We start from the raw sequence: 18165 nt of genomic DNA, 5'->3' as shown, positions 1-18165 counted from the left end.
GGGAAAGGAGCTTACTCTTACAGCAGGATGGGACCTAAATTGGTGGTGTTGGGGTGGCAGTGGGTGAAGCAATACAGTGTAATGAACAATGCGAGACAGCTGTGGAACCTTATAAGGCAGGGGCCGGGAACCTATGGCTCGCAAGCCACGAGTGGTTCTTTGCTAAAAATCAAGTGGCTCACCGGGTGTCTCACCATTCACCAACACATGATCGTTTAAAACTTTCTAGAGATCATTTTACAGCATAAAGTGTGGGTGTGATTGCAAAGCTTGAAGTCAATGACACTGTTTTGGTTTCCTTTCTTTCAAATTTGTCATACAGCCTACTCTGGTGAACAAGGTTTGAAATGAACACATTTTTAGTATTTTGCTGATGTACCCACTGTGGAAGGCGACCCGTAAGACTTCTCAGAGTGAAATATTACAAGAAATTAGACACAAAGATGCGTGTTTGACGAAACGTGATTATATTTTGAAGAACAGACAAAAGAAAAGTCTGATTTGATATATGTGCATAGTAAGCTCTGCTATTCACGAGTGCAATGAAAGCGCTTCTCCAAGACACGCACATGCACAGAGGTCTGGGCCTCGGATCGCAATAACTATTGAGCGATTTTATGAACGTTATTTTATGTGCACCCAGAGTGTGATATAGCACCCGCCACCCGCACAATGCGACATTGCTGAATCCAGCTCGCGAGCTCCTCGTCCAAATGTATTTCAAGTGCGAGTAATTTTGCTCATCTACCCGCAACAGGTGGGTGACTTGTAAGACGTCTCGGAGTGACACATGCTGTTAGTAATTTTTCACCTGTTGCTGCATACTGATACTTGCGTGATGGCAAATGGAGATGGTAAATATTTGGATTTGGGGAGGTGGTTATATATAAGATTTTTTAATCACTTTGTTATTTTAATGGCTTTTTTTGTTTAATTTAAAGTGCAATTTGAATTTAGAAATGTCTTTTGTGTTTCAATAAATTAAATTTTTAAAACAATATCAATGAAGCAAAAATATTCACCGACCTTGAGGGTTGACCACATAATCAGATATCGCAATATTTTAAATGTGATTACCATTAAAGTATTTTTTACATATCGCCCAGCCCAAAAGAGAAGTTAAATCTTTCATAATCAATTGTAAAATGAAGTCATTTCCATATTGCAATATGTTACCTATTCATTTGTGCATATTTGTTTGTTTTATGTTTTTGAGTAGTCTATGGGCAACATAAACATTTTATTTGATTGAAAAACATTGTTTTTGAAAATAGTAATTTATTTGTTTCTGGTATGGCTCTATCGAAAAAATGCATCAACCAAAAACGTACAAATTGGCTCCTTAGTGAAAAAGGTTCCTGACCCCTGTTATAAGGCATAGGCTAGATCATGATTGGATGAGATGTCTGATCTGAATGAATAGATGACATACTGCATACAATGAGTCCTCTATGAAAATGATCACATGCGCTTCCATTTCTTTGTGACTATAACTCAGGAATGAGTCACAGAGGTCAGAATGTGCTTTCAATGTAACTATGAGCATGGTACTTAACCCCAGTTTGCATAAAGCAGACAGTCCTTCAAACAACTTTACTGTGAGCTACTTTAGAGGAAAACCAAGGTTGAGTCTATGTGGCTACAGCAGTGCTATCAAATCAATTTAGCTAAAAAATAAAATGAAATAAATCTTGGGCAAAATTCTGAAAAAGTGAACAAATGAGAAACCTTTTCAACACTGATTTCAGTGTAAGTGCTAAATTGTTGAGTGTATTTGGTATGAACCGTGTGAAATGTATATGTGGTACATCTTGAGCTGTGTACACAAGAGCAGACTGTGAGACATAATGCATCTCTGTTGTAACCCTAAGAATGATGTTTTTTGCAGTGCCTATAAGTACTGTATATGTGTAGTTGAGTATATACAGACAGTCAGCATAAACTGCTACTGTAGTCATCTATACGACTACAGTAGCAAAATTAATAAAAGCAACACAATTGCTTTTGGTACCAAAAATAACAATATTTAAGTACTTTTGAACACTAAAGCATCACTTCCGGTCAGCAACGGTATGCACGTGTGAGGTTATCGCATTGGCACGTGAGACGCAAGACCTGAGGCATGTGCAACACCCGGAAGAGCAGCGCTGTTTACAACTGTGTAGGAGGAACACTGTACAAAAGCTTCGTTGGACTTAGTTTAGATATGTATTTGTATATATCTGTTTTTTTTTTTTTTTTACTCACAATGGTTACTCACTTATCCTGGATGTCTCAACCGAGAAGAGAACGTTAGATTACGTCCGTAACATGGCAACGCAAATACGTCAAATTTGAGACCGTGTGAACTCAGCCCTCACGTGAAGCTTACCAAAAGCAATTGTTTTTAGTTAAATGTACTTAAATTTAGATTGTTTTCCAACCAAAAGGGATTGTATCACTTAAGAAGACATTAACTGCTGGAGTTGTATGGATGCCTGTTATTGCTTTTATCAGATGACGAAGGACATGATGCCCATCTGACTTGCCTGAGGTTGGCTTCTTAACCCAAAATTTACAATTTTCTAGTCCGAGTTTCACATCCTTTTATGAAACGACAATGTGTCCACGTTTTGCTCTGCTATTCTTCCAAAGGCTTGATTAAAAGGTTGACTACCTGCAATACTGGACAACTGTCTTGATTCCACTAGTGCTTTTTCACATTCTTTTTTTTCCATAAAAGAGTTCTAAGACAAATTAACTAAAACCAATGAGATGGATCACAATGGATTCACACATACCTGCCCCAATAACTTCTTCAATCTTGACAGTTGAGACATCGATCTCCTTGGCAAACTCTCTCACAGCTTCATTGGGGTCCTCATAGGTGAAGGGGTCGATGTAGATCTTCATCCCCGGAGAACCGGGTAGGGTCGGGCAGCCAATTGGCGTGTGGCAGTTTGACAAATCAGGCCTTAAAGAGAGTTCTACAAAAAAAAAAAAAAAAAGAATTCCACAAATCACTAGTATGCTCCAGAATTATAATTTTTTTTATACTTTATTTCACTAAGAAACATCTAAATGCACATGGAAAAATTAAGTAAATAAATAAAATAAAATAATAATACAATGGTGAACTATAGTAAACATTCACATATACTATACATGGATAAGTAGAAGCAACCCAAAACCCTATTCAGAAGAGTAAAAACTGTCGAAAACTTCCTAAAATCAGTCTAAATACAATAAGTGGTAATTCAGCAGAACAAATACAAGGTATTAATAGAAAATAAGATTATTCTTGTTAAATTATGACATTATCTATTAAAATGCTACATTTGTTTTTTATTAAGGCAGTAATACTTATTTTATTGTTAGTAATATTACTTTATAAAAAAAAATATTTTTATATATACAGTTATTTTTTTATGTGTATTTGAAAATGTTATTGTTTTTAACCATTTTTGTTTAGTATATAGTGAGTGCAAATTACATCCTCAAATGTAAAATAATAATTCATGTAATCAATTAAGAACAAGTGGAATCAAAATCTGAATCTTTAAATTCCTTATAATACCCATGCTAAAAATAAAACTTATATTGTCAGCAATTACATTCTTTATTCTCTCTCTCTCCTCTCCTCTCCTTTTTTTTTTTTTTTGCCATTCAAAAACATTATTGATTCATGGTGACTATGACATCATTAAAAAGCAGGAGAAATGCCAGACAGTTGTTGTGAATCTGTCTCTCTCTGTCCATTTCTCTGATAGAGCCAAATCAAATTCTTGTCTGCCTCAATCCCCCACAGGACCTCATAAACAGATAAAGCCAACACACTATCAAACTTTTCTTCATGGCAGAAGATGAAACTTCATGTGTAAACATCAGCGTGTGTGTGTGTGTGTGTGTGTGTGTGTGCGTGCGTGTGTGTCTGAGAGAGAGAGAGACAGATCAAAAAGTCATCTTTGAGAATCGAGAGAATCGGCAACCCACACAAATAAAACGCACATTAAACGAGTTCTAAAAGGAAATGCTCATATCTGCTTCCAATTAGAAAGATACCCAATAGCAGGTGTGGAAGCTGATGCAATCATACTGAATGACAAAGGAAATGGCTGGCTGGTAATATCTGCTTTAGAAGAGGTGAGCACTGATTCAGACATTGGAGGGTAGTAAGACCAGGGTAGGATACCCAGAATGACAGAGGAGACCAAGAGACACATCTCTTCACACAACAAATAACCCATCCAGCTTTAAATAATGTTACAGATTCAAAATAAGTTAAGCTCAATTAACAACGTTTGTGGCATAATGTTGAAAAATGTGTACTTGGACAGAGAAATTAAGACTGTAGCTTGACAATGCCAAAACCCAAGGTAGTTCGATTAAAACTGCCTGTGCACATGTACTCAATGGAATAAATGTGAATAAACGTTAAAATGCACATTGTTTTAAAAGTACTATAACTGCAAGACAATAACATTACAGTGTTGCCATGATATTAGTGTGATCTAATTTTAGTAGTGAAACTAAAATCGCATTAGCACACATAATGTTAACATCTTGTTGCTAAACGTTTGAAACAATGTATAATGTATTTTATCATTCATGGACTGGCTCTTAGTATTGTATAATTTATGGACTGCCCCTTGTGGTAATAATATATACTGTATATATACACCGATCAGCCACAACATTAAAACCACCTGCTTAATATTGTGTAGGTCCTCCTCGTGCCACCAAAACAGCACCAACCCGCATCTCAGAGTATGAGATGAAATTCTTCTCACCACAATTGTACAGAACGGTTATCTGAGTTACCATAGACTTTGACAGTTCAAAACTTTTCAGTCCACAAAACAGCCAATCACATGGATGTTTGTTGGTGCCAAATGGGCTGGTTTGAGTATTTCTGTAACTGCTGATCTCTTGGGATTTTCACGCACAACAGTCTCTAGAATTTACGAATGGTGCCAAAAACAAAAAACATCCAGTGAGCAGCAGTTCTGTGGACGGAAATGCCTTGTTGATGAGAGAGGTCAACAGAGAATGGTCAGACTGGTTCGAACTGTCAAAGTCTACAGTAACTCAGATAACCACTCTGTACAATTGTGGTGAGAAGAATATCATCTCAGAATACTATTCTGAAATGCTGGAACTGCATATACTGTACTGTACACATTACATTTCATTACGGAAGTTAAATATGTTGCAAATACAGATATATTTTGTCCATACAGGGTCATAAAATAGAAATTACATTTCCATTGATCTATTGGAATGAAAGAGTCTGATGTATTATGAATATATATTGACTTTCCGAACTCAGAAGTTCCTTACCTGAAAAAAAGATTTCCATTGAAGATAGGCAACAAAAACTTTTTTACAGGCTTTGCAAAAAAAAAAAAAAAAAACAGTTTAATTTTAAGGGTCTAAGAGAGAATGGAAAATGGTCAGAATTAACAAAATTATTACAGTTTTGATGCAAAAAACCTTTACTAACATTTAAAGCAGGAGGATGCTAAGTATAAGAACCCGGGAAGGATACTAATACCCTATGAAATAGGACAACAGATACTTCTCGACAAGATCCCTGAGGACAGACACTGGTGGTGCTTTATCGATTAAAAGTGTTTTTAATCGATAAAGATAACCACTCTGTACAATTGTGGTGAGAAGAACAGAATCTCAGAAGGCTATTCTGAGATGCGGGTTGGCGATGTTTTGGCTGCACGAGGAGGAACTTCACAATATTAGGTTGATGGTTTTTAATGTTGTGGCTGATCTCGTATAATTAGAACCATATAATTCTGAGATTCTGTATGATATTTTTCTAAAAATCATAATTTGTGTTCTGCAGAAAAAGGAAGTAATATGCATCTGGGGTGGCATGAGGGTGAGTAAATTATGAGAGATTTTTCATTTTTGGGTGAACTATCCCTTTAATTTTCATGATGACATTACGCCGTAAACCAATGATTTAAACAACTTTACAGCTCAAATAATACACAAATATTAACAGAATAAATAATGTAAGTGCTTTTATAAAATTATAAGCTTCACATTCCTGTCTTTAAACCCTCTAAAAATATTGGCCCCATTAACTTCCATTGTAAGTGCCTCAATGTAACCACACTTTGTTTTAAAAGATGGACAATAGTAAAAATAATTAAACAATGAAAAAGCTAAAAAAAGTACTGTAGGTCATTCAGTTGAATTATTAATTTCAAACACACCTTCACAAACATGTAAAGTGCTTTTATTTTAGAAACCTGGCTTTTATTCATCAATAACTAAAATGACAAACAGTTTATCTCCCCTCGTCCTCTGGAGTATTGCCAAGCAAGGGCTCTTTGTTCCTTATGGCTGTGAAAGGCATATAAAAACACACATGTTAATATTTCATAGCTGCTTGATCTGTGCGTGCCTGGAACACCAACAGCTCTGCTACTTCGCTGAACCCCATTCCCACCGGAGAGAAAAAATTGAGAGAGAGACCAGAATGCATCAGTTCCGCCCGGACACCAGCAGGAGGACGCTAAGTGTAGGAACCCAGGGAGGACACTATACCCTGTGAAATAGGACAACAGAAACTTCTTGCTGAGAAAAAATCAATCAATCAATCAATCAGTCAGTCAGTCAGTCAGTCAGTCTGTCTGTCTGTCTGTCTATCTATCTATCTGCTCGCTGGCTGTCTGTCTGTCTATCTATCTATCTATCTATCTATCTATCTGCTTGTCTGTCTTTCTGTCTGTCTATATATATATATATATATCTGCTTGTCCATCTGTCCGGCCATCTGTCTGTCTGTCTGTCTGTCCGTCCGTCCGTCCGTCTGTCTGTCTCCCAAAATAAACCCTTACATATGTTCTGCATTTAACCTAATTGAGAAATTGCATTATTATTAAAATCAACCAGTTTGTGCTCTTATCCTGAGTGACTGAGACAGTGTAAGCACATTTAGATCAGATTAGTCGCACCTCTCTGATCTCTCAGGTGAGAGCCTTTTTTGTTGTCATGCGTCATGAAGCGTAGTCCATTACTGCTGCCATATTACTGCTACCTTACACTCGCAAGGTTCCATTACGCTTTTAAATCAATATTTTACACAAAATCATATTTCCATTTTATGTCCAGCTTTCGTTTTTCCCCTTCAGAGCAATTTAAGTCTTTCAGCTCCTAAGGGTGCTCATTAGAGAGAGAAAGATAGGGAGAGAGAGACAAAGAGGTAGGCATTTCATTTCTAACCAGGTTCCAGATGAGTGACTAGCTGAACAGCATTGCTTGTGATTCAGCAAAATAAAGTAACAGAAATAGCTGTGATTCCAAAACAACAGATGAACAAGTTGAGCAAAACGAGAGAATTTACTGATGTGAAACTAGAGATTTCTCACAGACTTCTTTAGACCCTTGTTTAAATATTAAAATACTTTCATGTTTCAAAAGTTTAGCGAAAGATGTAAAAAAATATAATAAAATAAAAATGCTTTAACATGATTTTTGTGTGATAACATTTCTTACTATCCTTTTCTGTGTAAAGTTCAATCCAATATTACAACTTAAAGGAATAGTTCACCCAATTCTCTTATCATATACTCACCCTTATGCAATCCCAGATGTGTAAGACTTTCTTTCATCTGCTGAACTCAAATGAACATTTTTAGAATAATTTCTGAGCTGTTTTGATGCACACACAGCATATAAGTAATCCATAAGACTCCAGTGGTGAAATGTATGTTCAGAAGCTATCAAATCCTTTTTTACTATAAACTCTCCTTCCTGCTCAGTCAACCTCCAACTTTCACTTTCATATTCTTCTTCTTGTATTTTTGGACAGAGAGAAATTTCTAGAAAACAAGTATTTAAATGCTGATCTTTTTCTCACACCTATCATATCACTTCTGAAGATATGGATCAATGCTTTTGCACGTACAATCAAACCGGTGTGATTATACTAGGCTTGGCTCAGATGAGTATGATCAAACCAGTGTGATCTGTATTCCTGCTGCTGTTTACTAGTAAAAGAGGGACTGAAGTGGTTGTAATAATGAACTAGCTGCTCAAATAGTATTTTCTACATCACAATACCTTTATTTTTATATGTTACAAATAAAAGTTTAAATTCTGAAATCAAACAAAGAATATACAAACTAGTCAGTCCACTCGAGCCTTCTCCCATTCTGTCCATCACTCATTCTAACCACTTCCATTGCTGGGAAAGTGGATCAGCCACAACATTAAAACCACCTTCCCAAGATTAGCCAACCTGCATCTCAGAATAGCATTCTGAGATTCTATTCTTCTCACCACAATTGTACAGAGCAGTTATCTGAGTAACCATAGACTTTTTCAGTTCGCAACAATCTAACCATTTTCTGTTGACCTCTCTCATCAACAAACCATTTCAGTCCTCAGAACTGCCCCACAAAGGATGATTTTTGTTTTTGGCACCATTCTGAGGAAATTCTAGAGACTGTTTTTCATGAAAATCCCAGGAGATCAGCAGTGTCAGAAATACTCAAACCAGCCCGTCTGGCACCATCAATCATGCATTGGTCAAAATCACTGAGACCATATTTTTTTCCCCATACTGCACTTCTGCTACACGATTGGCTGATTAGATAATCACATGGATGATTGTTGGGAGACGGGCTGGTTTGAGTATTTCTGTAACTACTGATCTCCTGGAATTTTCACGCACAACAGTCTCTGGAATTTACTCCAAATGGTGCCAAAAAAACCAAAAACATCTATTGAGCAGCAGTTCTGGACCCTCTTATGGTGCGTTCACACTTGGCAGGTTTGGTTAGATTAAAACAAACTCTGGTGCGATTGCTCTGTTAGTGCAGTTCATTTGAACAAGTGTGAACATGGTCACCCAAACCTTGGTGTGCACTAAACAAGCAAACCATGACCGCCTGAAAAGTGGCTCTTGGTCCGCTTCCAAACTAACTCTGGTCCGGTTCGATTGATAAATAAACGCAACATGGACCAAAGATGTCTAAACGGACCAAAAACAGGAAGTAATTTGCCTAATACTGATCAAGCATACCTGGTTCTTCTCATCTTAGGAGCTATGTTTCCCATTACAGTTCAGTACTGGTGTCGGAACCGCCCGTCAGCTGTCCTTGTGTGCAACGGCTTAACTTGTCCATTTAACCAACCGACCCCACACAGCATTCCTCCACAGTTGACAACCCGAACCCACACCAATTATATCACTTCTGAAGATATGGATTTTTTTGTTTCCTTTGAGCAACAAAAGTCTGATCACCATTCACTTGCATTGTGTGGACCTACAGAGCAGAAATATTTTTCTAAAAATCTTTGTTTGTGTTCTGCTCAAGAAAGAAAGTCATCAACAGTCATCAATATCTGGGATGGCATGGGGGTGAGTGAGTAAATGGTGAACTATACCTTTAAGCATGTTAGCTGCGCTTATTGTCAGTGTTTAGTTTCAGTTTGTAGCAATATGCATCAAATTAATGAATACAAAATGGTAAGACTTCACAATAAGGTTCCATTTGTCCAATGGAGCAACTATGTTAACAACATTTGTTAATATAACAGTAGTTAATGCACTATGAACTAAAATGAACTTAACCAACTTTAGTTAAGTTTAGTTTAGTTTTGTTAGTTCATGATACTTAATATTAATGAATGGAACCTTATTGTAAAGTGTTTCTGGAAAAAGTTCTGTTTCTCCTACAACGTGCATCCATTTCTTAGTTTGCTATTATTTATTGCTAAACGGGAGCTTTATGCAAACACTCTGTAACATCTGTTATGTTTTGCATTTTCTCTATGCTGATGTAGCACTCTTTGGGTGGAGTAAAGTTTACATATGTGGCTTGAACAGTCCGATGCATTTACACTTGACCGAGCTTTGATTGGGATGCTTCTCAAACCACCACCGTGCGTCTTGAAGTGCATTTACACTTGGACTTTTTATGATCAAATAGCAATCCGATCAGCAAAAATGCATGGCCATGTATAAATAGACCTAAAGACATGATTTCTCAATAACGTATATATATAAATAATCACATACAAACAAATCCCTTATAAAAATGTACCATGGTAACCATAGTTTCAGCCAAAATATCATAGTTTCTATACTGTAGCTATTGTTGCTATAGTAGAACTGTGGTAAATGTGTATCAGTCACCATTGTCAAAAATTAAAATAAATAAATAAATACAAATATTATAAACAAATAATAAATACAGCATTCAAAGGAGATTCTGTATTGGTTTAATATGAATTTACATTAGAAAAAATAACTGATATGTTGACGGAAACTATTATTACATTGTTTATTTTTTTGGAAGAGGCACACCAGATTCCTTGGTGATCTTGCTGGAAAAAAGTTTCAATACCCTGGTGAAGTTAACTTCTGTTTGCAGACACTTTCAGCATCTTAGAAAAACTATTAATAATGCAAGTGTAGGGAAACCCTTGGATGTCTGTGACATTTCAGCCAATTATATTCATAGTTGAGAATCCTTTGTTTCAGCTCATATGCATTGGCATTCAATAAATTCAGATACTGTAATTATCAAAATATTTCTCTCGACAGCGAGATCATGTTCTCACAGTCTTTTGTTTAATTGCTTCTCTGTTCTTTTTTCTGAATTGTCTTTCTGATGTGCAAGCCTGGCTGTCACATCATTTGTTTACTTTTTCATCTGCACTTATGTTAATTAAATTTTGCCTTGCAGATCGCCCAGCAAATCCTCCGAGAGGCACAGGAGAGCGAAACAGAAAGAGAGAGAGTTTTCACTTCTTAATGAGCCTGAAGCTTTGTTCGAGGCTATTGAAAGTAGACTTGTATGGGAAAAGCTTTTTAGTGTCAGCATCGACAAAACGCACAGGCCTGGAGAGATCCCTTGTTCCTTTTTCAGAATTGGTTTGCCCGCATTTGTCTGTTAATATCAACTGCCCTAGAACAGGAGATGGGTTTCTTATGTTTGCTCACCTCTGCCGGTACTGTAGTGCTGGAGTTTGTCGCTGTACACCGCCTCCTTATTGTACACTCGTTTTCTTTGAGAGAGATAGGGACAAAGAGAGAAAGAATGAATAACTGAATTACATGAATGTGGATTTGTTCAGCTGACTGTAATATTATGGAAAAGATCTTGAGCCCAAGACATAGTGTTAGGCTAAATCTAGCTGCAGAGGTAGTTTTGTTTTAGGCCAAAAGTGTTTTAGGTTATAGTTGTTTTAGTGGTCTGATGATTATGTGGTTTTATTTGATCCAAATCCCTTTATTGTTGATAATAAAGAGGATTGCTTACTGCTTACAGAAATTGCATCATCTGGCCCAACAGTATTATTACAGTAGAAACAGTTGCCTACAGAAAAGAGCCGACTCAGATGAAGGCTGATTTAACAGCATGAGATGACACTCATTCTCTGATGAGAGCTTGTGATTGGCTATCCTGAAACTGACTCCAACCAATGAGATTTCAAATACACATAACTGGGAATTCCAGAATACTCTAAAAAAACAAAAAACACACTCAAATACACCGGCACTTAATCTGGTTTAAAAATGCATGGATTCATTGTATTGATAAAACAATATCAAACCAACTGGTATTTGCAAACAAATGATGCTTGGTTTTTTCTTCTGAACAACACTTTTCTTAGCCATTTTTTGCTATTCTTTTTAAGCAGCTGGTCCAAAGGCAATTTTTTGTGGATGTTCCACTCAAGTTCACTCAGGTGTCATAGCAGAGTAACCACAGTGCAATTGAAGAACATGCAGCAGCCATACATCTGGACCTATAATGGCAATCTTACCTGCTACAGACTATAGATATGGCCACAAGAGACACAATGAAGACCACTCCAGCCGCAGCTGAGCCCGCAATCAACGGCAACTGTTCCCTCAGCTCTGATTTATAGTCGTCTAGACAGAGAGAGAAAGAGAGAGGATGCATTAGGCTACAAAAATAACTCAAATGGCCACTGCCTTTAGAGATAAAACGGGATGAAACAAAGTAAACAAAACATTTGAAGAGAACCTACTCATGGACAATTCATGGACTGCATGAATAGCTCGAAGTAGAATGAAAGAGAGAGTGAGAGAGAGGCTGGAACATAAGATCTTATGTAAAAAGGGAACAACAGAAGATGCTTAAACGATGCATAATTTTAGGAGGAATAATAGAGCACAAAGGTAGGCCCTTGGAAGAAAAAAAATCCCATTCATTTTCTCTATAGAAGAATAAATTTTATTTAAATAATTGTAAAGGGATCAATGGAAAGGAGGAGGTGAGAACAGGCTTGACGATATAAATAATGGTTTAAAGATAAACTTAAAAGAAGACACAAACACACACATGACGGACATGTCCGTAAACGATCTCTCTCTCCCGCACGATCCTCTGCAGTCGACCTTTATCCCTCGGAGGCTTAATTAGCCTAATACGGGACCGGGTGTGTAGGATCACAACCCGGCCTCACCCTCCGCCCTGCCACAATAATGTATAAACCAGAGGACTCATGGGCACCATGCGAGGGTCAGATTTGTCTGAACGACTAGCTCTACGCACTTTGCTATTTTTAATAATATTTGAGTCATAAACCAGTGAGATTTGATACACCCTGATCCTTAATTGTTTTGGGAAGACAGTATGTCAAAAAATTCAAAATATGTCGACAATGCTGATGAAGGTCGTTGCAGACTTGGAGGATCTTACTATAATACGGTGATCGATCACTTCCATGGAGACGAAATTCACTGAGTTGGTTACAAGAGTTGTGGTTGTTGAGAAACGGATTGATTATCTGGAGTCATGGGAGAGGGAGTAGGCTGCTAGTCCGCTAGCAACCAAAAACTGGAGGATTTGGGGAATCGTTATCGACAAAACAACATCCGAATTGTTGGAATTCCTGAGCATGAAGAAGGCTGAGATATGGTGAAATTCCTAGACTAGCTCTTTGCGAGTCTGCTCAACATAACTGGCCATAAGCTGGAAATCGAGCGAGCTCACAGAGTTCTGGCTTGGAGGTCAACTGAAGGATACAGGCCCCAATCAATTCTGGCCAAATTTCTGAGATCATCCGATAAAGATCTTGTTTTATGGGAGGGTAGGAGTAAAGGAAGGCATTCTTGGAAGAACCACAGCATTTTCTTGTTCCCGGACTTTGCGAATTTGACAAGAGATAAAAGTGATCGATTCAAGGAATGCAAGAAGCTCTAACATCAATGGAAGGTCACTTTTGCTCTAATGATTCTGGGCAAACTGAGAATAGATACTAAGGATTGCAAAATATTTACATGCCCACAGCAAGTGATGTCCTTCATAAAGACAATCGAGTGAGTAAGCCATTTGGTGATTTTCATGTTGCTGCCTAATGGGCCTGACTGAACATACACTTGACTGTCTGAAGAAAAGGAGTTTGTTTTGTGGAATAACACTCCCTCGGGACGGTTGTAGATGAATCTTGGTGCTTATGCCTCTTATCGGCTGGAGTTTGTTTTGTGGAATATTTCTTGCAGGACATTGGAGTAATTGGGTTGCACTCGTGTAATGACTGAATGGACCGGCTCACTGAACATTCGTTTGACTGCCCGAGGAACTGAATGTTTTTGTATGTGTGTGCCGGTTCTGCTAGCGACTGGAGTTTGTTTTGTGGAGGAACACACCTTCGGGGCAATATACAATTTGTTTTAGTTATTTTAAATAATTGGAATATTTTCTGTTATGTAACAAAATTTCTATAGAATCACTGGACTTGAGCAACCTGATGGCAAAGTTGTTGCAGGGACTCTCGTAAGTGTACATGGACTGTTTGAGTTTAGAGAGACTGACACCGTTTGGAGCTTTCATGCGCAGGGTAAATGTGCACATTTTTCTTTTTCTGTTTGTTTGGTTCGGGGGGGAAGTTTGTGATTTGATTGTTGCTCTAATGTTGGCATGTGGTTGTTATAATTTTATTTTTGTTATACAATCAATTTTTTCTAATTTGTCAATATGTCAAAATTAACAAAATTGTTAATATGAGTGGATTGTCTCTCTCCACGTGGAATGTGAATGGGTTGGGACACCCCATAAAAAGAAGGAAGGTTATTCATTTTCTTAAACCTAAGAAATATGATACATTGTTTCTTCAAGAAATGCATCTTTCCTTGCAGGAACCTGAAACATTTGGGAAGATATGGGGTGGACATGTTTTCTTTAGTGCTGCCTCAAGTAAGAGTAGGGGAGTCATTACATTGATAAGTAAACATCTACAATTCAAATATCTCAAACAGAGTAAAGACAAATTAGAAAGAGTCATTATTGTTTTAGCAGAAATTCTTTTCTGCTAATATTTATGCAACAAAAATTTGATGATCAGGGCTTTTTTATAGATCTTGAAGTGATGTTGCAAGCTGCTGTATATAATTGATTCCATATTTTATGTTATGTTTGTATGATGTATGTGTGGAATCAATACAAACTATTAATAACAACAAAAAATAATAATAATGCATAAACCTTTCAAGACAGACCTACAGTGAATTTTGAGGCTGTTAAGCGATTATATGCTTTTGTTAAAGCCACAAGTCAAGTATATCTTTGACTTTTTACAAATGTTGTGTTTAACAGCCAAATTCCTGTAAATAAAACTACACTACCCATAATCCTGAAGAGAGATCCACGAAACTTAAATCAGCAGTGACCATCCACTTAAGTGACGCATTGAGAATGACATAATTGAATTGGCACCACATTCTCAAATTACATAATTATAGCACATATTTTGCAATAAATATAAAATATATTATTTTACAGTTATATATATATATATATATATATATATATATATATATATATATATATATATATAATAAGTTTGGGTAAATTGTTTTAAATTGTAACATTATTTTTTATTCAATAAAATTATTTACAGTACTTTGTGTGATGAGTAGTTCATTGTCTCATATAAAACATTACATACACAGTCTATGTTTTTATGTCTTTTTGTAATCTTTTATATTTTATATAATACTTGTGAATTTCTTCATGGGTTAAAACTATTTATTTATTTATTACTGTTATGCTCTTCTGAGTGAAACATTGATACAAAAGAAAGTCTTAAAACATGGTGGTCAGCCTACTAATATCAAGTGTAGACAGATGTTGACAGAGAAAGAATGATGGGAAAGAAAAAAAACCACTAGGATAGACAGCAACAGATGGCAAGAAATACACACAAGGTGCACAGCAGAATGCTAGTGAATAGTGAGGTGTATGAGCAATGTGCTTGGTCCATCAGTACTGCTAATCCTCACCGTCACAGTCTAAACACAGAAAACAATAGGGTGGAATTTACACTGTCAATGTTCAAATACAGACACACCATCAGCCAACACACACACAAAATAAGTGTCTAAGACTTTGATATTTTCGCCCTATTTATGTTAGCTCAACTTGTTTTTGTAATGTTTTGATGCCATTTTGGCCAGCTCTTTGAGAGTTTACCTCAATGGAGATTTATTAATAATAATACAAATACTAATACTACATTTGCCAATATGTTGTAGCCATTTTATGAAACTATTTGTATATCTTTCTAAAATGTCTTTAAAGTAATGGTTTATTTACTTTTAAATTATTATTATTATTATTATTATTATATTTGTAAATGCATTTATTTTCTTAATAAAATGTAGTCTCTAATTTTGCACTTGTTGTTGTGGACAGCGATATTTACATCACAGCAAGTTGAGTTTTGCACAAGATTTGTTGAACACTTTGTAATTTAAATGACTTATTGTTTGAAGTGTAATTTCAATTGAGAAAGATGTTTGGTTTCAGTATGTTCCCTTTCAATAAATTAATTTTCATTTTACATTTAGCAGATTAGCATTATATAAAATATATATATATAATAATAATAATACAAATATTATTATTAGTATTAATAATAATAATAATTATAATGATTTTATTATTATTATTATTATTATTCCACCAACAACCCAAGCCTCTGAATGAGGGGATATTGCAAAATGTTGCATCTGTGTGCCTGTGTGTGTGTATATATGGTAATATACTAGATTTGAGCAATCAGAGAGATGTGTGGTAGTCGTTCTTCAGATGCTGTCTAAAAAATAAGTGCAGTAGAACAGTCTCTGTGTGTACTGGCTTAAACATACCTCATTTAACCAAAGGGAGAGAGAGAGTGAGAGTCTAGGGAGTGCATGTGTTATGCCGTTGTTAGAGCATTTGATTGTGTCTGTGTGTGTGAGATGGACTTTTCTCCCCGGTGATTGGTGCTAATTGTCGTAACAAATGTTGTGCCATGGCAGAATGCCAGTGGATGTACCCGTTAGTTGCCACAGAGTGATTGCGGGCACTAATTACTTTAGTGAGTGTGACGGCACAGATGTGCACACACACACACACACACACACACACACAAAAACATGGGGAGGCTGTTTTGTCTTCATGTGACATTATTGCATCCTATCATATCTTCTTTTGTGTTAGTACGTGAATATTTCTGCCATGTCTGATGCATTGTACTGTAAACAATACATGTATATGTGGATTTGTTGAGTGCATGTCTATTCATACATAATTGCATGGCTGATTTGTGGGTCTGTTGTATGGATGTGTGTATTGCAAGTTGGTATTTGTGTTTTTTGTTGCATGCATATGTTCCATATGTCTTACGTGCATGTGTGTGTGTTTTACATGTTTGATGTAAGAGTAAATTATAGTGATGAAACATTATGTAACACATCACCTAACAAAAGTGCAAAATTCACACAACAAATCTGCAAGTTTCTTTGTGTGTGTGTGTGTGTGTGTGTCCCAGATTACCAGTGTAGTAGAGTTATATTTACACCATTGTGACAGCAAAGACAAGGATGGTTGTGTAAAAAAATGTCTAATAATTCAAAAAATGTAATGTGCAAGTAAACTGAAGAGATAAAATGTGTGTGTGTGTGTGTGTGTGTGTGTGTGTGTGTGTGTGCGTGTGTGTGAATGTGCGCACGTGTGTGTATGCTTCCAGCAACTAGCCAGCTGCCTGGCGGATGTCTTTCTGTCCTGGAGAGTCCAGTCCCCCTGGCATACGGGGCGTGTATGTATGTGTGTGTGTGTGTGTGTCCCTGGCAGAATCATCAGACAGGACATGTTATACAGCACCATTAATCAAACCCATGAGAGAGACAGAGGTTACAAAAGAGACGGAGGGAAAGGGAAAGAGGAGGAGTGGGAGTAGAGAGTCTGTTTTAAAGTTGGATAGAGTTTAAAATTCTATAAAGAGTTAGAAAAAGCAGAACTTCAAATGACAGCAATCAAATGAACATCAGGTGTAACAAACGGGATCTTTCCTTTATATGTATGCGTGTGTTCCACTAATAAATGCAATGCACCTAAAGACTCACACATCCAATCACCTTGACTGAGGGAGAAGCAGGGAGAGATACAGAAAGAGATAGAGAGTGAATGGGGAGTCAGAAAGATGGATCAATTAAGCTATTATTAACAAATAGAGGGGACAAGGTAATGATAGACTAATGATAGAGGTGGGTGGGTTGATAGATAGATAGATAGATAGATAGAGAGGGACGGACGGACGGACAGACAGATAGATAAAGAGAACACAACTTTCAGATGTACACAGTCTGCCAGTGAAGCACGTGCACACACACACACACACACACACACACACACACACACACACACACACACACACACACACACACTGGACCCCCCACAGATGATGATTTATCACATCATCCACTTATCAGATTTAAGCATTCTGGGAACGCTTGAATGTCACACTGGTCCTAATGAAAAATCACTTAGCTAAGAAGTTTGGTTGAAGAACAATCGAAACCTGGACACACACACATAACCTACCTGATACACAGTTAGTAACATGCACATTTAAAATATATTGAGCATAAAAATGGAACAGTCAAGAGTTTACATGGACACAAATCTAAATAATTCTGTCTACAACACAAGACTGAAATCCCCCAGATCCAGAGAGAGCCTCTGCACACACACACACACACACACACACACACACACACACACACACACACACACACACACACACAGACGCACACAGACGTGCATGTTGGTACAGCTATCATTGAGGACTCTCCATAGACATAATTATTTTTATACTGCACAAACTATATATTATTTTTACATTTTTTACATTTTC

At 36.8% G+C, this 18165-nt stretch overlaps 1 protein-coding gene across 1 annotated transcript in view; it reads right to left on the bottom strand.

The window, feature by feature from the left end:
• LOC127645599 (ephrin type-B receptor 1-B-like) overlaps positions 1-18165 on the bottom strand; it is a 323036-nt gene that overhangs the window by 24279 nt on the left and 280592 nt on the right. The window contains exons 8-10 of the mRNA XM_052129261.1: positions 11785-11893; positions 10958-11022; positions 2781-2966 (exon numbers count right to left, since the gene is read on the bottom strand). Coding sequence (XP_051985221.1) covers positions 2781-2966; positions 10958-11022; positions 11785-11893 — 360 coding nt within the window. The remainder of the gene's footprint in view (positions 1-2780; positions 2967-10957; positions 11023-11784; positions 11894-18165) is intronic.

Source organism: Xyrauchen texanus, chromosome 6 (assembly GCF_025860055.1).
Source record: "Xyrauchen texanus isolate HMW12.3.18 chromosome 6, RBS_HiC_50CHRs, whole genome shotgun sequence".
Classification (NCBI taxonomy): Eukaryota; Metazoa; Chordata; class Actinopteri; order Cypriniformes; family Catostomidae; genus Xyrauchen; species Xyrauchen texanus.
Note: the sequence above shows the minus strand (reverse complement) of the source record. Positions and strands in the feature narration are given on the sequence as shown.